The sequence below is a fragment of the Eumetopias jubatus genome, unplaced genomic scaffold (assembly GCF_037043125.1).
Source record: "Eumetopias jubatus isolate StellerSeaLion01/CBP00866 unplaced genomic scaffold, mEumJub1_p1.0 scaffold_3, whole genome shotgun sequence".
Taxonomy (NCBI): Eukaryota; Metazoa; Chordata; class Mammalia; order Carnivora; family Otariidae; genus Eumetopias; species Eumetopias jubatus.
This window is the reverse complement of record NW_028274809.1, coordinates 125236307-125257796: the sequence shown is the minus strand read 5'-3', so window position 1 is coordinate 125257796 and position 21490 is coordinate 125236307. Positions and strand designations below refer to the sequence as shown.

Sequence of the window (21490 nt, the reverse complement as noted above, 5' to 3'; positions counted from 1 at the left end):
GCAAGTATACTCACAGGCTTTAAATCCGGACTCACTCCTCACAGGCAGAATCTGAGTTGTCACATTTGGGAATATGAGCAATTCTATTCAGAAAAGCAGTGCTTACTCTCCTAAGGGAGTTTTGTCTATTTTGTAGTCCCACTAGTTAAGAAAGTTAAGGCTATATACTAGATTTACTGTCATCAAATAAATGAGATTAATCAATAAACAAACAATAATTTTCCTCAAATTCCCTCTCCTTCCTATGTAGCAAATTAATCCTAGAATTTGCATTAACTGGATATACAGGTGTCTAAAAATTCAGGAGATAGCTTAATATATAAAATGATCTTCCAATATTAGTAACTAACATGGATGTGGAACTTTATAATAGTACACTTTTATATACATTATCTAATTTGATCCTGAAACAACTGATTTTATGCCCACTTTACAGCTATTTTATGCCCAATTGGGTAATAAATGGCATAGCCATAATTCTAACACAGTTTAGTGCTTCTGACACTTTTCCACCAAAATACCCTTAAGGTAGAAGATTAGGAAATAAACTCTAGGTAGGATCTGAGAAAGAAGTGAGCATATGAAAACTGAGACAATGCTTTGAAGATACTTGTTTTACCTTAAATGTAAACAAGTTTTGCCTGTATTTTAAACCACATTTAACTAATATATAAAATTATTTAATCTTTCTATCCTCCATTTGGTATAGAATTGCAAAGGTACTGCATTGGTCTGGCACATCACTGAGGACCCCAGAAATGCAAACATCCTCTTTGAGAAACACACCCTTTCAACACAGCACTTGCCTTAATGGCCAGAAGATGGACTAGAGCTTCCCACCATTAAGGAGGAAGATTAAGACCCACTGGATGCCCTCTTACTCTCTCACCTCCAGATAACTCGGGTCTGGTGCATTCGTCACTGCTTCATAAAGCTCTGCACCATCTTGCAGAGCACAAACTTGCTGTCTTGTTAATGCACATGATGGTATACATCGTTTTGTTATATTTTCTAGGAAAAAAGCATCATTAATTAGCCAAGCCACAAATTTAAGAACACTGAAAGCTAGAGGAAAAAGCAAAAAGTACCCAAAGAAGGGAGGCTAAAAGGCAAAACACAATTTATCTACTAAAAGTTTTCTAGGAGAATTTCAAACTAGTGTACTCACTCATGGTTTAAAAAATTGTCACACAGAGAGCTTACTTAGAGAAACTCGTAAATTAAGTAAATGATTTCATGATTTACTTAATCATGAAAACAGCATGAGCTGGTGAATCAAATATTGAGAGTCCAATTTTTCTGCAGATTTATAGAGAAGAGGAAGTTGAAAATCATGAATGCAGAACATAAAATTTTCAGCAAAAAACAAACATAAATTTCATGTCCTTTATGCTAAAAATACTGTGATTTTTTTATTATTAAAATTGCTGCCACAGGGAAAACAAGATCTAGCTCCAGGTGTAATAACATATAAATCAACAACTACAACAACGAAAATGCAAAAGTTATATATAAAGTAGGTAAGGATATTGAAGAAAGAAAATGATATACGGCTGGGGAAAGTAATTTTTGAGTGCTTATCCTTCCTTTTTATTGAATATATTTGACATATAACACTATGTAAATTTAGGGTGTCCAGTGTGTTACTCTGATACATTTATATACTTAATATGATTGCCATTGTGTTGCTATTTATCACATCACATTAGTACAATATTGTCTATATTCATTATACTGTGCATTGGATCACTACAGCTCATTAGCTTGTTGTTGTTTTACCCTTAAACACCATCAGTTTTATCCTCCCACCCCTCATCCACTGATAACCACCATTTTACTCTTTTTATGAGTTTGATTTAGTTACATTCCGTATGTAAGTGACATTATACTGTACTTGTCTAGGGGAAAATAATTTGGCAGTTTTTTCCTTTGCTGCTGATCTTTCTCTAATACCAAAAGAGGATACTATAAACACTTTAGTACTGAAGCTTAAGAGGAAGTTTACTTAAGACTTCTGAAAAGTGCTATGGTTATGTAATGTTTTATTGCCTAAGACAATCACAAGTATCTAAAAGCTCAGTGTGTTGAATAAAGAGGTGATAATTTGGGGTCACTTCAATGCTTATCTGTATATCTATGTAATTCAGATACAGAATTAGGAGAGAGAAGTCTATTATTCAAAACAAAGACATTCACTCAATTACAGAGGTTAAATCAGAAGCCTCTAAACATCTTATAAAAAAACACTTATTCTCATATTAAAAAGAACTTGTAATATACAACTCATTTTACCGTCATGCTTTTCAAATTCCCCTTGAATTTTATTGAATAAGACTTCTAGTTTCTTTTGTTGGGCTTCTGCATATTTTGTTGCCTCCTTTTCTTCCTCTCGTTCATTCCGAAATACGCATACTCCAGACAGGGTCCTCTCCATCCACTGTAATGATGTGTCAAACACAGATACATGGTAGGGAGGGATCATTCAAATTAATTGTCCCAAAAGGAAGAAATACACAGTAAGCTTTAAGAATATATCATACCTGTATTGGGTATGCTCTTTGAACAACTACATCAACACAACCAACATTTCCTCCATCACTGAAAAGTGATGACAAGGGGAGAGGGAAAGGCCTAGGATCAGGAGAGAATCCAAGTTTGGCATACCAGCGAGCAGGACGAGTACTGTTAGCAGAAATCTGGACAAATTAATGAACAAATCGATTTATAAGTTTATATATTCAATTCTATTTCAGATGTCATAACATTTTCATTCATTTCTTTCATTCATTCAAACATACTCATTTTCAAAATCCTCATGAACATAGGAGTGTAGAGAAACTGTGCAAAAGTGAAAACACTTTCAAAATACAGTCTCTCAAAAAATCGTTTATGCTGTTGTAGAGTCTTAATGTAAATATTACTATTAGAAAATTAATTAAGAGTCTTCAATTTAAACATGATGGATTAAAGACCTAAAGGACAAAGAGAACTGGGGAAAGAAGGGCAGTGGATGAGACATTAGCAAAATTTTGGAAGCTAAAAGTTTATCGGACAACTGGTAAATAACGAAGCATCCTGAGAATGATTACAGTTAATAAAAATAACAAACATTTCTAAAGCACTTCTTATAGGGCCTGGATAGTGTTAAGTGCTTTACATCTACTGACATTTAATCTTTACAAGAATCCCAAGACTTATTGCCATTTTACAAATGACAAAACTCAAGTATAACCTGCCCAACGTTACTCAGCTGGCAAACTTGTATGGAGCCACTAGGAAACAAAATAATTTAAGGAAATCCCTCAGAATTTGGAGGCAACAGGTCCCTCTGAAGGAGGGAGCATGAGATGCGGCTGAAAACAGAAGGAAAGATTAAGTCCTCAGATTTCATTTCCTATCCCAAGGAGTCCTTCCCTTACACCAAGAAGAACCTAGGACAAATTACTTTCTGGAGAGGCTGAATCACACATATCCTAGACTCTGGAACACAAGGCAGAGGCCACTGGGTGGGGGGGGGGCAGGGTGAGATGCTATACTCAAAACAAAAATGCAATGAAAATCCTTATGCTAAACATGAGTCTCCCTATTAGTTTTCTTACTCTGTTCAGCTCTCAGACAGTCACTGATATTTGAGGGTCTCCTAACAAAAGCAAGTCCCTGTCTTATCACTCCACAAATTGACAAAAGCCCACCTCACACAGAGCTTCTGATCAACTCATTAGTGCCCCACTCTGGAAGAGGAAAGAACAGCTAACAATCATCAGTTGAAGGAAGTCTCCAACTGAGAGACCCAAACAAACAAAACATTATGTGAAAAAAAAAATGCAGAAAACAGAAGAAACTAAAGTAAAACAAAATATTTATCAATAGCTTCAGAAAGATAAGATGTTGCATCTATGAAACAAGAACAGGATGTAATAAAAAAGAAACATTTAGGGAGTAATAAGGGCCTCGGAGACCGGAAAATTATGCCAATAGGTACAAGCTCATTTTAGGGAGTAGATAATTAGAACTAGAAAGTAGGGGGAGCAAAGACAACAAAAGAGAAAATAGGAGAAAAGATGAGAAAATCAGAAGACCAATCAAAGAAGCCTACCGCTCAAATATCAGGAGTTCAAGAAAATTGAAAAGGAAAAAATGGAGGGGGAAGAAATTATCAAAGAACTACTTCAAGAAAATTTCCTACAACTCAATGAGGGACATATGTTTATAGACTGTTAGCCACTGTGTACCCAGGGCCATGATTTTAAAAGACAGGCCAACCCCAAAGTACCTTGCTGGGCAATTTCAGGATACTGCAAACAAACAATCTTCAAAACTTTTTAGAAACAGATCATATAATGAAGGACTGGGAATAAGAATAGCACTGAATTTAGCAGAAGCTATACCAGAAGTAAAAAGATAATAGAGAAAATGTCTTCAAAATTCTGAAGAGATTATTTCCATCTCTAATTCTGTATTCAGCCACCTTACAATAAGCTCAAAGAAAAAGCTACAAGCTCCCTTTCTTAAAAAGCCTCTGGGGGTTGCTTGTGTGCCTTTAGAGCTAGGGAATAAATCCATATAGATATGAAATCCAGAAAACAGGGCTTCCAACACAGAAAGAAGTGAAATTAATTTGTAGAAATGTAACTGTGCAGCATACATAGAAGGTAACCATGTCAGAATGGGGTAGGAGTATGGAGAGGTCCAAGAGATCTCCAAGAAAAAGAAACAGAATTGATAAAGGTATTTTAACATATTGAGATGATTTTTATGTATCTCTTGTGTGGGAATGAGTTGGTGATAAGGATACAGAAAATTAAAAAAACAAAACAAAAAAAGCAAGACAGTTGTTAACTCCAGGGCAAGCAGTAAGTGGTAAAGAAAATGTAATTAGTGTATTATATGCTGTGCTGCGAAAAATATTTTTCAATCATTATAATGTAAACAGTGAATACAGACTTCACTCCTCAACTTTCATAGCAGGAAGCTAACAGTTAATGTCTAAACTGAAGGAGAAAAGATGACATAGTAGTATATAAGCAAAAGAAACTGCCAAAGAGATTCAAAGTGGTTGCCTTTGGGGAGCATGGACAGAGGTCAGGCAGGATGGCTTCAGTAACTGCTTTTTTGCGGGGTGGTCATAAGCCTATGTTACATGAGGTTTGAAATTATGCACATGCACTGATTTGATAAAAGCAAAACAAAAAATTGAAAGCTACTGCAACTTTAATATTCTAAGCAACATAAAACAAAAGGCTGTTTCCACTTGACTAAAAGCAACACAATGTGGAGTTAATGACAAAGTATCTCTTTACTTAAAAATGTTTATTAAATGCCTTCCTGAAGTAGAGTGATCCAGAATATGAAAGAAGTAAATTATTTCACCTCATAAGTGAATCTAACTGCACAATATTAGTAATTTCTCAGTATCAATTATTGTAATTGATCAATTTGTAATTGATCAATATTGTAGACTATTGTACAATATTGTATTTGTAACTTATCAATATTGTAGACTATTCAATATGACAAAGTCCTATTATATAGGTTTAAGTCTACATAGAGATGAAAAGTACATTTTATTATTATAGATTTAAGAATCACTGAAACCTAATTTTCTAATCATACTGGAAATAAAGGTCTAATCGAGTAATCAGGGTGGAAACAGAGCAATACTATGAGAACAAGATGGCACCAAGGGCTAGAGGTACCCAAAGCCCAAAATCAAATCCAGTGCAAATTTGCTCCTGCATTATTTTAGCTCAATATCACTCTCTCGGTTTCCCAAAAATAGCACAAAAAAATTTAACAGTCTGAGAAATTTGCCACTTACACTCAGACTATTAGTATGTTTTCAAGAAATGGAGCATCTTTAATAGGCCAAAGTTTAAAAATTTAAAATACGAAACCTCCCTAGAATTTAACTGAATCAGGGACCGATTTTTACCAAGAGTGTGCATTAATTTAATTTACCTTTAACATAAGAGATTCTGGGGCTTCGAGTGGTGTGCAGGCATCAGGAAAGCCCACCAGTTCTGCCCCGTGAATAATGATCTTCTGACCCACGGTCAGTCTACCGTTCTTTACGAGAGCTGCTAGGGGAGGATCAAACTGGGCCTTAACAGCATACCATCCATCTGTGAGCTCGACAATGCCCACTTTTCTGGTACCCACACTACTAGTTTTACTGCTGGAAGTTTCAGATATATCTGTGCTTGATGAAATTATTTCAGAAATACAGAGAACAAGTGTTTTTGCAGCCGTGTCATCCCTTTCCATTATCTTTTTTATAGCTGATCTTCTGCTTCTATCAATTTCCACATCATATCTAAAAATAAAAAGAAAAATGCACATTTTAGGAATTGTAAGTCTAGAATTTCATTGTAAAAAGGTCACTGAATAATTGAGAATAAAAATTAAATACTTTTGCTGAAGAATTGCTAAGACAGAAGAGAATTTAAAATTTGGTAGCTACCAATATAGTAAGTTTTATAATATTAAAATATGAATTAAATATTAAAACTCCCCAAATGCAAACATGGTTTATTAGCAATCCCTGAACAATGGATCAAATTAGTAATTCATATTCTTCTCACATGCCAAGAGGTTAAAGGGGGTGGGGGAAGAGGGAAGCAAGAGGTGTAGGAATGTGTGATTTCTCTTAAGGGGGCTGGAGGATTGACAAGAGAATTACTGTGTACAACTCAGCGGCAGTGTGGGATGGCGACTGTCACTGACAACCGACTCGTGTACCTCTACGATGGGGAAGTCACAGCCTGCGCATAAGTCTGAACCTCATCACATATGTGATTACATAATATAATGCATTGAACTTGCCTGTATTTTAGTTGAAGAAGCACCCTTTCTGGGCTTAGGCACCTATTAGCAAATTCCTTAGGAAAGGCAAATTCCATAGCTGCCAGTTTCCATATAATCCATCTGTAGTGATTATACACCCAAACTCTAGAAATAAGATTTGGATCCACACCTGGGGTGTCGCACAGAGCCCTGACCAAATAAAGGTAGAACAATATAAAAATACACATAAGATGATACTGAATTCAATAACCATGACCACTCTTTGCACAAACACTACATCACACAAGATCATTTAGTACATTTTTATGAGTCAGAATATAAGTAATATAATTTAGAAAATGATTTGACATGTATCAAAATATACTAATAAAATTAACATAGTAGTCAAAACAATTATTTCAACTGGAAAATGAGATCCTTAATTTAAATAATTGTATTTTGGGGGCGCCTGGGTGGCTCAGTCGGTTAAAGCGGCTGCCTTCGGCTCAGGTCATGATCCCAGGGTCCTGGGATCGAGCCCCACGTCAGGCTCCCTGCTCCATGGAGAGCCTGCTTCTCCCTTTCCCTCGGCCTGCTGCTCTGCCTATCTGTGCTCTATGTCTCTGTCAAATAAATAAATAATATCTTAAAAAAACAAAAAGTAAAATAATATTTTAGATTATTTTTCTTAAAAGAGATTGTTTTTAGAAATCACCTAAGAACATCCTTCTCTAGGCTAGTGCTTTTTAAAGATCCTCCTCTCTCTGCTCAAATCTCTAACTCTCCTTCCTTCCGCATTCTCGCTTTGAGTACTAGGGAAACAAATAATCAAGAGAACTTCGAGATGCTTCCACCCTCACAACCACCAGCCCACCAGCATCTGGACCTTTACACTCTGCCTCTCCTGCCACACTAGCTCCCACCCTTTCTTGCCTAGTTAAGGACTTTGATCTAGGATATGCCTCTTCTCTCTCCCCAACATCAACTTCTTTCTTTTCTACTGAACAATTTCCATCAGTATAAAAATAGTTTTTCTTTCTTCCTTAAACACAATACAATACCCTTTACTCCTACTTCCTTCTCCACATATTGCCCCTTTCTCACCCCATCAATTTACTGACTTATTTTCATTAAGACTAATAATGACCTCTGCATTGCTAAATCCATGTTCAATTCTCAGTCATCTTCCTTTACTCACCAGCAGTGACTGACACTTGGTCATTCTTTATTCCCTGAAGCTCTGTCCTCACTAAGCTTGCAACATACCACACACTCTTTGGTATTAATTTCTTTCAGGTTGCTTTTTCTCAGTCTCTCTTTCATAGCTTTAATTTTCATCTATATGCTGACAACTATGAGATTGATTTCTTTGCCCATACTTCATCTATAAACTCCAGACTTGAATATCCAACTGCCTACTCAACATCTCCACTTGGGGGTCTACTAGTATCTCAAGCTTCAAATGTCCCATGTGGGGGAGCTGGGTGGCTCAGTTGGTTAAGCATCCGACTCTTGATCTCGGCTCAGGTCTTGATCTGAGGGTTGTGAGTTCAAGCCCTGCCTACTTAAAAAAATGTCCCAACTGGACACTCCATTTCTCTTCCATCTTTGAGCTTCTCAATTCTCCATACATGGTAACTGCACCCTTCCAGCCGCTAATGCCAAAGTCTTTGGAACTATTTTTACTCTCCTTTTCTCTCACTCCTCATCCAATCCTTGAGCAAATCCTGATGGTGCCACCTTCAAAATATACCCAGAATCCACCTGCTTTTCACCAACTCTACTGCTACCTTCTTCGTCCGAGCAGCCACATCTCACCTGAATCACCTCAATAGTTTCCTAAGAGGTCTCTCTGCTTCCATCATCGTCCCTCCCGACAGTCTAATCTCAAGAGCAGCCAGAGTTATTCTTTAAAAACAAGGCAGATCATGTCATTCCTCTGCTTTAAACATTCTTATTCAGGCCAAAAATGGTTACTCAGAGTTAAAGCCAAGCTTCTTACGAAAGTTTGTAAGGCCCCGTCTCTCTAACTTCATCTGCTACTACTCCTCTCCTGTCCATTCTGCTCCAGCTATACTCACTTTCCTCCCGTTCCCTAAATAAGCCTGCTTCTTGCTTACAGCCAATGCTTTTCCCCGCAGGGTCCTATGCTCACTCCCTTGCCCTCCTTCAGAACATTGACCAAATGTCAGGGCCTCAGTGAAGGCTCCTGACTACTTAGCTTATTTTAAAATTGCACATTTCCTCACCCGGGTCTGCCTTTGCCCTTTCCAGCTTTATCTTCATAGTATTCATCACCTTCTAATATACTATACAACTTACTTATTTCTTTTTAAAAATTTCCTTCCTACCCCAAACCCCTCTACTATAATGTATGACTTATTAGGGCAGAGATTTTTGTTTTCTTTTGTTATCCCAAGTACCCAGAAGAGTTATCTGGCACATAGTAGGTCCTCAATAAATATTTGTTGAATGATCAAAAAACAACTTAAGCTTCAAGAGTCAATGTTATGAAACATGCTCACCTGATTACAGGATAATTACTTTTTTTTTTTAAGATTTTATTTATTTATTTGACTAAGAGATACACAGTGAGAGAGGGAACACAAGCAGGGGGAGTGGGAGAGGGAGAAGCAGGCTCCCTGCTGAGCAGGGAGCCCAATGCGGGGCTCGATCACAGGACCCTGGGATCATGACCTGAGCCGAAGGCAGACGCTTAATGACTGAGCCACCCAGGTGCCCCAGGATAATTACTCTTAACTTATACACTATGCAAGTATAATATATACTTAATACAAGAAAACAATATAACTGTTTAGTATACTTTTCCACCTAGAATTGATAGCAGATAATTATGGGAGACAAGTGCAAGATGTAAATAACATTCATGTCTTCAAGTATTCCAAAAACATAACAAAAGTTTCAGGAAAAATGTTTTACCAATTTCCCCAAATTATAAATTTTGGAAAGATATATAGGAATTTTAAAAAATGAGAGCATTAGAAAAATGTTTCTCATCTCTTGCCCTTGGCATGGTAATTTTATCTAATAGCAAAAATTTTAAATCATCTTTGTAAAAACATTAGAACTGTAAGAGGTTATATAGTTGTTAAACTGTTGATGTTTTAGGCCAGTAAAATTTACTAGCTATTTGGTATTACTGACACTTGAGTGTTTCTGCTTAGCTTCTAGTATTTATATTTTATATTTCTTGAAACATACAATGAAAGGGAATACGACGTAAGTGTGCGTGTGTGTGTGTGTGTCTATCTACGGTAAGGTCCACTCAAACTTAGCTCTTCTTATCAGTCTTTATTTTACAAACACATATAAAAAATGTCTCAACTGAAGAAAAAACCAATTCATTAAATCCTAGGACAAACCATAATTCATTTTTCAAAAGATTACAACAGAATGTCAGTTGAACCACAATGTAGTTAAAATAATTCACTATATAAAAATTTGATTTCTAGCCAACTTACTAAGTTTTAAAGAGGTAAGTGAAAAAAAGAGAGAGATGGTGGAATACAGAAAAGTTAACACAATCTCTTTTTGCATGGAGTACCTATAAAATTCTTCTTTTCCAGCCTTTCCATCATTGGAAGGTATGAGCCATCCACCGTCAGCCAACTGTATTCCCTCTCCAGACCATAGTCCTTCCTTACCAAAATAATCCTGAGTGTGAAACTGAAAAGACTCTGCATTTTTGCTGTTAATTTTTACGCAATGTTTGGAAACGCCATACATATAGAGCTGCACAAAATAAATGACAAAAAAATTTAATAATGAATGAAAAACAAAATCAAACAAAAGAGCATGTTTCATAGAATAAAAACAATTATAAGAAATCAAAACTGAATTTACAAAATTTTTCATTTAAATATTAAAATATTCACCATCAAAATATTTAACTAATAGAAGCTAAACATTTTAATATAATATAAATGACTCCTACATTCAAGAGTCTGCTGCACCCTTTTCATTCCCCTTGTGCATAAGCCTCCTGCTTTAGCTGCCATAGGAAGTCATTTTGGGGATAAAAAAGTAATTTAATATTTTACGAAATCTCTTAAGTTAAAAAATTCAGAAGGGAAAGAACCGTGAAAAGCGTTAAGTATTTTAGGGGATCTGACCTCAGGAGGTCAGATCTGTACACAGGCCTGGCCCACTTCCATCCCAGCATGCTTCATCCCAAAGTACGAGATTTGTTTGGATGTGACTCTGGAGTCACACTCCTTGCTTTGGAACTAGGTCCAGTAGAGGAAAACTTACTAGTGAAGTGACTTTGGGGCAGTTACTTAACCCTATCTGTGCTTCAGTTCTGTCATCTGCAAACAGTGAACAAAATGACGGTGCCTTTCCTTTAGATGCTTGTGAAGATTGAGTGAGATGTAACCACCACAGGCACAGTGCTTGGAAGGGTGACGAGTGCAGAAAAACTACTCAATAAATGTCACCTATTAATATTATCAATATTATGTTCACCTCTCCATTGCCTAAAATTCTAACTAGACAGCACTGGCTTAACAAGAATCCTTTTTAAAAAAATGTCAATAGCTCTTAATGGATTCAGGGCTATGAGTTAATCACCCTTTCAATTCAAGTAGACTACTTTCTTCTAACACCTGACAGCACTATAGTAATAAAATGAGTACATTTCGAAGGGGGAAGAGAACTAGCAATTCTGGAGCACAGATCACTTTGGTGGGATAAGGCAGCAGAGAAGGAGGCTGCCACTGTTGGCTGATTAGGAAACAAAATTATTTCATTCATCCACTCCCACATTCATTTGTTCTTTCTTTGAACAAAATAATTTGGAGATACTAGTTAATAAAATGAAATTATACATGACTATAGAAGTTAGTAGCCTTGTGGACAAAAGCGTACCTGTTTATGAGAACACGCAGAGGGGACTCGGCCTTCCACTGCTCCTCTCAGAGAGATTCTAGGCACAGTGGAGGTTTTTGCAAGATACAGGCTACCTGGCTGTGGAAAAATGTGCTGCCTTTGTTTCTTTTTAATCCGCATATCCTGTATATCTCTGGCATTCTGAAGATTTGTAATTAAATCTATTAAAGAATTAGCAAAAAATAAATGTGCATGTAACATTTAAAAAGCACAACCTTTGTTTTATAAAGTCATATATATCAATTTGCTCTAATTTTCAGGGATAATTTGCTCTAAATCTTAAGGGACAGGCAAAGTTTCAACTTGTAAATAATAGATCTATTATTTTTATTTCAAATTTGGAAAAAAATTAGTAGCCTGTTAAATATATATTCCACTAACAGCAGTCTTAGATTGTTAGTCTAAATCCCCCCCTTTTTAAAATAAGAATAAGTAGTCACCTTTGAAAGAAAACATTAGAATACTTTAAATCTAACTCTTTGGGCTTAGGAAAAAATCTAAAAGCATTAAAAAAGGTTCTGAAATTATTAATTGTCACAGAAAGGGACAAATCCTCAAGGCATTATTTAAATATGAGAATCATCTAACTGGAAGGCAAAAATATGTCAACACAAATTTTCACACAATACCTAAAGGTTCTTTTTCACACTTTGTGACTATTATAGTTGCTGCTTGATTGGAGTTATTTTTCTTAAGCTGATGAATTCCACTGTCATTATTACTTGTTTCACTATCACCAGGGCCATGTTCATCTATGTTTTTTGGGTTTTGTTTGTTTTCTTCCAAATTAGTATTCTTGCTAATACACTGTTCATCTCTGTGAAAATGTGATTTAGTTTTAAAAGGTGGGACAAAGACTTTCACTGGTTTGCCTGGAGTATTCGAGTGTCTCCTTTTTTCATTTCTTGTGGCAGGAACTGTACAGAATGGCTGCCCTGAAACTGATAAATTGCTTGAAGATTTTTCCAAAGCCAGGTGTTCATAAAAATGAGATTTAGACAAAAATTCTTGACCAGGTGTGGTGAAATTTGGATTTTGCATTTCTTGCCGTTCCTTAGTTGTGCTACAATGAGGAGAAAATATTTAAGTTTGATTATTTACCAATAAATGGACATATATGTAAATGTTTTAGAATGTGCTTTATTCCTGCCCCCCCCCCCCCCCCCCCCCCCGCCATAAACCTCAACTGCCATAATGGCAATCCTACTCTGGCAACTGTTTTGCATTTCATTATGCTTGCCATCCAAGACAACACCACACTTTTCAAGTCTGTAACTATTTCTCCCACACTGACCTCCAGCCTTTACCATTTATTTCACATAACAGTCAAACATGGATCCTCTTTGTCTCCTCTAGTTCGATCACAGTACTCCTTACTTACCTCCTTTACCAGAGAAGGATCTATCCATCCTCTTATGACTAACACCCTCACCTGTACTCCTGACGACACCTACTAAGTCAGTCTCCTCAGGAACCCCACTATTTGAATTATTATTCCACCTCTCTCCTTTCTCTACCACCTGTTTATACGTTTTTTGTGTGTGTGTGTGTTCCTTTCATTTAGCCAGAAAGCCATGCCCACCCTTGAAACACTTTTTTCTTAGCCTTACCTCCCCTTTGAGCTAATACTCGTTGTGACCTACCCTTTATGGCTAATCTTCCTAAACATGTAACCTAAACTAGCTATTTTCACTTCCTCAATTTCCATTCACGGAACTCTCATTTCTCCCACTGTTCTACAGAAATTGTTCTCAACAAAGTTGCTGATCACCTCCCAAGTGCCTACACACAAATTCAACTTCCTGTGTAAACTCATTCTACCTGGTCTCTGACAATGGACTTCTTAAAATTGTTTGTTTCTTTCTCTCTCTTTTTCTTTCTTTTGCTGGTTTTTCCTCTTTCTGACTCAAAAAAATTCCCATCTCTAAACTTGGAATTCTTCCCTAGACATTTTCCCTGGATGATGTGAGCCATTTCAAATGCTTAAATTATCATCTAACAAAAATATTAATCTGTATCTTCATGCCCGACTTTGCCTCAGGTGTTATTCCTATTCTTTGAACCTCATATAGCACCATATACCTCTACCTTGATGTTCCACACTCATCTCAAACTCAACATGTCCAAAATTAATTACCTTCCCTAGCATACATGTTCTTTCTCATATTTGATATTTTGTTGAAAATCCCATACTTCCTTTTATTCAAACAGGAATCCCTGGAACTTAAAGTTACCCTAGAACTAATTTATTCAGTCATCTAACCATCAAATATTTTATTTTTATTTATTTTTTAAGTAGACTCCACATCCAGTATGGAGCCCACGGTGGGGCTTGAACTCACGACCCTGAGATTAAGATCTGAGCTGAGATCAAGAGTTAGACACTTAATGGAGAGAGCCACCGAGGAGGCCCTCACCATTAAATATATTTAATGAGTTCCTACTGTGTGTCCTAGACACTGTTTTGGCTGGAAGATAAAATGGGAACAAAACAAAATCACAGGGTTTATATTCTAATGGGAACAAAACAAAATCACAGGGTTTATATTCTAGTGGAGGGAAGCAGACAAACAAATATTGGTAATCAGTGCTCTAGGGAACATTAAAAGCATGGTTAGCGGGGGCAGGGAGTGTCCAGCAGAATTAAATAATATTTTATAGAGGTTGGTGAGGAAAACATTACTGATAAGGTGACATTTGCACAGAGCCCTGAAGGAAGTGAGAGATAATGCCATGTAGGTATTGGGAGAAGGGTGCTGCAGGCAGAGCGAACATCATGTGGTAGGCTAGGCACAAGTACAACTGGAACAGAGTGAGCAGGGGAAGTCAGCAGGTGAGACTGGAAAGAGAGCAAAAAGGCCAGATCATGGAGAACCTGTACACCCTGGGGTAAGGACTCCCCAACTGTACCCTGAGATGGGAAGTCATGGACTAGTTTTTGAGTACAGAAATGACCCTCTCTATCCTAGGGTATGAGTGTATTTTGAAAGCAGAGTTGTTAGACTTTTATAGGAAAACAGATTAGGGGAAGCTGTTAAGTTTGAGATGTCTATTAGTCACCCAAATAAAAATGTCAAGTAGGTAACTAGATGAATGTGTATGTTGTTCAGGGAAGAAATTCAGGCTTATGACGTTAATTTTGGAGCCATCAGTAAATAGATGGTATATAAAGTCATGAGAGTGGATGAGATAGCTACTAAGGAGGAAGGTCAGGAAGGGAAGCATCTGGAGCTGAGTCATGAGGGAACCAGCAAAAGAGAATAGCCAGTGGGAAGGAGGAAAAGAGAGAGGTCCCAGAAGTTAGAGTAAAGAAACTGTTAAAAAGGCAGGAGTGATTAACTACGTGAAGGCTGGGTTAATAGGAGGGTGGAGAGCTGACAAAACTCAGCAATATGGGGTTAACCGGCAATCTTGACAAGGGGTAGTGCGCAGCGATCAGAGAATGAGGTGGGTTCAGGAGTGAAGGGCAAGAGATGAAGTAGAGAACATGAGTGGAGATCATTCTAATGAGCTGTGCTTCAAGTGGGTAAGGAAATGGATTGGTGGGACAAGAGGGATCAAGAAAGGGGTTTCTTGTTAAGACGGAGACTTCTAGCGACTACCTGACTAATGGGACTGACCTAACAGAGAGGAAGGCAGTATCAGTGCAGGAGAGAGGGCGGCAACTGCCGGGCTGATTTCCCTGAATGGATGGTTGAGAGATCTAGTGCCTAAGAATGCATAAACCTTCTGCCCCAAAACTTGTTTTCATTGATCTTGTATGCCCTTGTTTTGAAATATTAAAATTCCTGTGAAAGTGAGGAGATTACTTTGTAGGTTATGACCAAGATGTCTACTGAATGTAAGTGGAGATACCCTGCCACTCCCAGTATACCCATCATTTGGCCAAATCTTGACTCTTATCTCCCACTCACATTCTCCTCTCTGCTCTAGCACCTGTGTTAAATTGAAATCTTCACTTCCCTACTAATCTCAAGACAGTTTCACTTTGGTCTATTTCTTTTTTTTTTTTTTTAAAGATTTTATTTATTTATTTGAGACAGAGAGAATGAAAGAGAGAGAGAGAGAGAGAGAGAGAGAGAGCGAGCACATGAGGGGGGGTGTCAGAGGGAGAAGCAGACTCCCTGCCAAGCAGGGAGCCCGATGCGGGACTCGATCCCGGGACTCCAGGATCATGACCTGAGCCGAAGGCAGTCACTTAACCAACTGAGCCACCCAGGCGCCCACTTTGGTCTATTTCTAAAACACAAATCCGGTTATGCTGCTCCTCTTAGAAATTTCCACACAAACAGTCACTATCCAAGTTTCAACTTGTCAGAAATGACACAGGAAGCTTCCTATTTATAGGTCCTAACCTCCCCCATTTTTTTCCGTTTCCTCCTAGTCCCCACAGCACCCCAGCCTCCTGAATTCCGTGAGGAAAGCCACGTAACTTCCTACTCTTTCCAGAGTGTGGAGTGCCCTCCTCACCTAAACATCCCTTACATTCTGTCTGAAGAACTGCTGTTAAGCTTCTGCCGCATAATTAACTGCCAGTTTTTCTATGCTGTCGCATCACTTTGTTATACCTACTTTAGTACTCACATCACAGTAATTCTTTTCATGCCTGGCTCCAAGACCAGCCAGAAATCTGAGGTAGAGTTACTTATCTTTATATCTGTCTGCACAATATAAATAAGATCCTTAGGAATTTATGCATGCTTACTTAAATGCACAAGACTATTTTCTCATCATATGTGTAAATTAAGGTAATATGTAGATAAATAAACTTTTACTTTGATTTTTAACATTACAACCTGTTTTTGAAGATGAAAACAAATAAAAAAATCACCTGGGTTTCTATATTCAAAACATGTATATTAGTAGCCTGCTGGCAGAGTGCAGGTCAATGAATGTTTTCAACAATGCCACACATAGTTATTTTTGAGAAGGTAACATTAAACACAATTTAAACCATAGTCCTGGGCTAAAAAATTTACCAGATAGAAAAGTTTTCACAGCTGCTTTCTACAATTTTAGATGCTTCTATAATATTCACATCCATTATCCCTAAGTGACATCTCTGTAACTGCTTCTTCTTGAAGAGCCACTTGGAAAAATGATGATTTAGCTCTTTGTCACCACTTCTACTTTACTAAACTTCCTTCCTTCCTTTCTTGCCTCCCCATCTTCCCAAGTTATGTATTTGATTGTCAATATTTAATTATGTACCCTCCCTGGTCTTCTGTCAGAGTGGACAAGAGGTAGTTGTCTAGCTTCATGGAGTGGAGGAGGCGATGTATTTTCAACTTGTACCCTTGTTCTGGCTCCTTCCTTTGTCATCACCAATTCTGAAGATTCATGAATTCCTCAGCTTTTGAGGCTTCTCCAGTGTAACATGGTTGGTTCTTTCCTCTCCCCATTACGATTCTGAATCTGTTTTTTCCCCATATGCTTTGAAAAACAGCCACTGTGGTCTCCTGTCCTGTTCTCCCTGTCTTGAGTGTAAGGTCACTCACTGTGGTTTTGGTAAAACTCTGGAAGGCAATGGAAGCTACATGAGTATGTTCAATCTACCATCTTTACCAAGAAGCTTCTTACTGCATTAAGACTTCAGGTTCTGCTTCAATTTTATCTTGCAAGCTGACTTCCCCAGGGCTCTATTTTTCTGTTCCAAAATGGTCTAGCTGCCTGTCTGGGCTTAGTGACACAGCTCTCATTCTGGGATCTCCCCTCAGCACCATCTGCCTGGGGGATTCCCTCTGCCTCTCTACATTCAATTCCTGTTTCTTCAATCTCGCCTCTTCCTCCTTCTTTGTTATGTACTGGTTTTGTGAGCTTCCTAAGAAAAATAATTGGAGATACATCTTTTGGTACTCTGCATCTGAAAAATGTCCACCTCACACTTCTTTGATATTTTGGTCAGCGATAGGATTCTAGGCTGGAAATCATTTTCTCTCAGAATTTTAAAGGCACTGCTCTGTAGTATACATTATAGAATCCATAATCTTCTAGCCTCCAATGTTAATGGCGAGAGAATTTATACCATTATGACTCTTGCAACTTTGTTTGAAACCTGATTTTTTGGCCTGCTGGAAAATTTAAGGTTTCCCTTTGCCCTTAGTGTTCTAAAATTTCACAAGGATGAGCCTTAATGTGAGGCATTTTTATTCACGTGCACATTCAGAGGGCCCTTTTAATCAAACTCTTATCCTTCAGTACGGATAAAGTATCTTGAATTATTTCTTTGAAAATTTCTCTTCACTTCTCCTTTGTTCCTTCTTTCTCAAACTCCAAATTTTCAGATGTTAGGTCCATAGGACTGAATTTCCTAATTATCTTTTCTTCTTTCATCTCTTTATTCTATATTTTTGGAGGTTTCCTAACTTTTATCTTCTATTACTTCTGAGTTAATTTATCATCATAGTTTTAATTTATAAGAACTCTTTTTATAACAACTTCTTATTTTAAGGATGCAATAGTTCTCTATCCTGAGAATATTAAGTTTTTTTGAAACTTCATTCACTTCCTTGCATGATCTATTTCCTCTAAGTTCCTTTCTTTTTTGTTTGTTTTTGTACTATGGATATTATCTTTCACAGAGGCTTTCTTCCAATAACTAGTGATCCTTGATTCTCTCTTATTTAAGAGTGAAGTGTGTGCTGTGGGGTTCATCAATTGTTGACATCACCGACTGGTGCCATGGCTATGCAGTTTCATTTGAGTACCTGCAACTGTATTTGTAGTCTTTTCTTTTTTTTTTTTTTTTAAAGATTATTTATTTATTTATTTGACAGAGACAAAGCGAGAGAGGGAACACAAGAAGGGGGAGTGGGAGAGGGAGAAGCAGGCTCCTTGCTGAGCAGGGAGCCTGGTGTGGGGCTCGACCCCAGGACCATGACCCGAGCCGAAGGCAGACGCTTAACGACTGAGCCACCCAGGTGCCCCTGTAGTCTTTTCTATTGAGCTGTCATGTTCCCCAGAAAAAAAACCTTCCAGTCTTCTGCCTAGAGGCCTGGCTGCCAGTATTTGGGAGCCAAGTGTGGGAGAGAGGCTGGGGAGTCTCATTACTCGATAAACAGATTTTTTACTTAATCTCTGTTTTCAGTACCTCCCCTCAACTGTGCCTGCTGTGTCTCCACCCTCCCAATTCAGATTCCCTCCAATTCATCTTTTCCAGACAATAACCTTCTGGTCTTCTGGCACAAAAGGGATAACTAGCTGCCTGCAGTGGGGGAGGGGATATAGATGTTTCTTAAACAGATTTTCAACTGATCTATTTTCTACCTCACCTTCAGAAGAACATGCTGCTGCCAATTTGAGTCTTTCTTGGGTTCTTTAGGGGAAGTTGGGTGGCTTCTCTGCTTGCTCTAATGTGAGGTTTTAGCTTTCTATGGACTAAGTCTTTCATGCTTTTTGGCTTCCAAAATTTGTTGTTTTTTTTCCTCCGATCATTGTCCTTGTGTATTTTTAAGTTAAAAAAATTCTCTTAGTAATTTGGGTAGGGTTTTGAGAGGAAGGAGAGGTAAGAGAATATTTTCATATATGCCATCTTTTTTGATATATTTGAAATTGATTTTCAGTAATTTCCTTATTTCTCTTAATCTCTCTTATCCATAAAGTTGGAATAAAACCTTTGTCTAATTTCCAAAGATGTTAAGAAACTAAAAATGAGGTAATAATATGAACAGCACTATAAAGTACTACCAAAGTACACTTACTTAACTTGCAGGCTTTCAAAAAGGGAAGTGTTAACTTCTTTATTGCATATTAGTGCCATTATTATTTTTAGAAATATTTACTTTCAAAAACCGTACCTTTCCTAAACTGTATTAGAATTAAAAAAAAAAAAACAAACTAAGTATATCTTACCGAAAGGGTCCACAGGTAATTGGCTTTAAAGAAATATGATGCATAAACAAGCTTCTGTCTTTTAGGGTGCCTAGAAAAATATTTCACATTATGTATTAATGAAAATGTATTTTACATTATGTATTAATGAAAATCTAATGGGAGATTTTATTTTGTATGCCTGTTTATCACACATTACTATAAATATTTACATAAAATTTTTGATATTATAGACTTGAAATATTTGACTCACAAATTGATGACTATATACCAAAAAATTCAGTATTAACATATAAGGGAAATCATTATAAATTTAATCAGCTGATGTTAATCATAACTCAAAATGTTAGCTAACTGCCATGCAAATATCGAATTTAAAATTTAGTCTTATGAAGGTTTTACAAGCCAAACTTTATGACAAGCCAAACTTTAGATATTATTCTCGTTATGCAATTTGTACTTTTTTTTTTTTTAAGATTTATTTATTTTAGAGAGCAAGACAGAAAGAGCGTGAGCATGAGTGGGGGGAGGAGCAGAGGAAGAGGGAGGGAGAGAACATCAAGCAGACTCCCCACTGAGCGCAGAGCCTGACGCAAGGCTCAACCTCATGACCCATGAGATCATTACCTGAGCAGAAACCACGAATGGGACACTTAACCAACTGAGCCACCCAGGTGCCCAGCAACTTGTAGTTCTTAAACCTTCAACTAGTTCATTAGTAGGGGATTGGTTGAATAAACTAGAATACATTGATACAGCCACATGATCAAGTGCTATGCAACCATAAAAAAGGAGGAGAAACACTGATATGAGGAATTCTTAATCTCAGGAAACAAACTGAGGGTTGCTGGAGTGGTGGGAGATGGGAGGGATGGGGTGACTGGGTGATAGACACTGGGGAGGGTATGTGCTATGGTGAGCGCTGTGAATTGTGTAAGACTGATGAATCACAGACCTGTACCTCTGAAACAAATAATACATTATATGTTAAAAAAAAAAAAAGAAAGATCGTAGGAAGGGAAAAATGAAGGGGGGGGAATCAGAGGGGGAGACGAACCATGAGAGACTATGGACTCTGAGAAACAAACTGAGGGTTTTAGCGGGGAGGGGGGTGGGGGGATGGGTTAGCCTGGTGATGGGTATTAAAGAGGGCACGTATTGCATGGAGCACTGGGTGTTGTATGAAAACAATGAATCATGGAACACTACATCAAAAACTAATGATGTGTGACTAACATAACATAATAAAATTAAAAAAATAAAAAAAGGAGAAAGATCTCTACATAGTCATTAAAGATTTATTGTGGGATTTATCCCATGTGTTTCAGAACTAAGCCTCTATAGTCCAGTATGTTTATCCCTCACTATCTGAATTCTCCCTTTCCAAACCCAGGAACCAAGTATATAGCGAGCAATAGTTACATGTTTTATTTATTTTTAAGCATTCCATGGTAATGAGATAGGAAGCCATGGAGAGTTTTAAGCACTGGAAGGGGCATGATCTGACCTTTTTGTTACCAGGATGATTCTGGCTGCTATGCTGAGAGCCTGGAGGAGGAGCAGAGGCAGAAACAGAGAGATGAGTTAGAAGCTATGATTGTGGCTTGGATGAAGGTGGCAGGGGCAGAGGTGAGAAGAAATGATCAGATTCTTGTTATATTTCAAAGGTAGAACCTATAGGACTTGTTGATGGGCTGTGTGTGGAGTATGAGGAAACGAAAGAGTAAACGAGGACATTAAGGTTTTGATGTATCAATTGGCAGAATGGCGCGAGAAAGGAAAGAACAAGGAAGAATGGGTTCGGGACAGGGATGGAATCAGGAGTTCAGCACTGGTTGTGGTGACTTGGAAATGCTTATTAGTAATATAAGTACAAAAGTTCAAGGGCAAATGAATGATTAAGTTTGGAGTTCCAGGACAGGTTAAGTCGGCAGATACAATTTTGGTAGTCACTGAAGTTTAGGCAGAG

The 21490-nt window shown here is 37.6% G+C and overlaps 1 protein-coding gene across 1 annotated transcript in view; it reads right to left on the bottom strand.

The window, feature by feature from the left end:
* The window catches only part of BRCA2 (BRCA2 DNA repair associated), a 60795-nt gene that overhangs the window by 15310 nt on the left and 23995 nt on the right, over window positions 1-21490 (bottom strand). Inside the window, exons 13-21 of the mRNA XM_028105568.2 lie at window positions 19543-19612; window positions 12321-12754; window positions 11671-11852; window positions 10349-10536; window positions 6823-6993; window positions 5959-6313; window positions 2541-2696; window positions 2293-2437; window positions 890-1011 (exon numbers count right to left, since the gene is read on the bottom strand). Of these exons, the coding sequence (XP_027961369.2) occupies window positions 890-1011; window positions 2293-2437; window positions 2541-2696; window positions 5959-6313; window positions 6823-6993; window positions 10349-10536; window positions 11671-11852; window positions 12321-12754; window positions 19543-19612 (1823 nt within the window). The remainder of the gene's footprint in view (window positions 1-889; window positions 1012-2292; window positions 2438-2540; window positions 2697-5958; window positions 6314-6822; window positions 6994-10348; window positions 10537-11670; window positions 11853-12320; window positions 12755-19542; window positions 19613-21490) is intronic.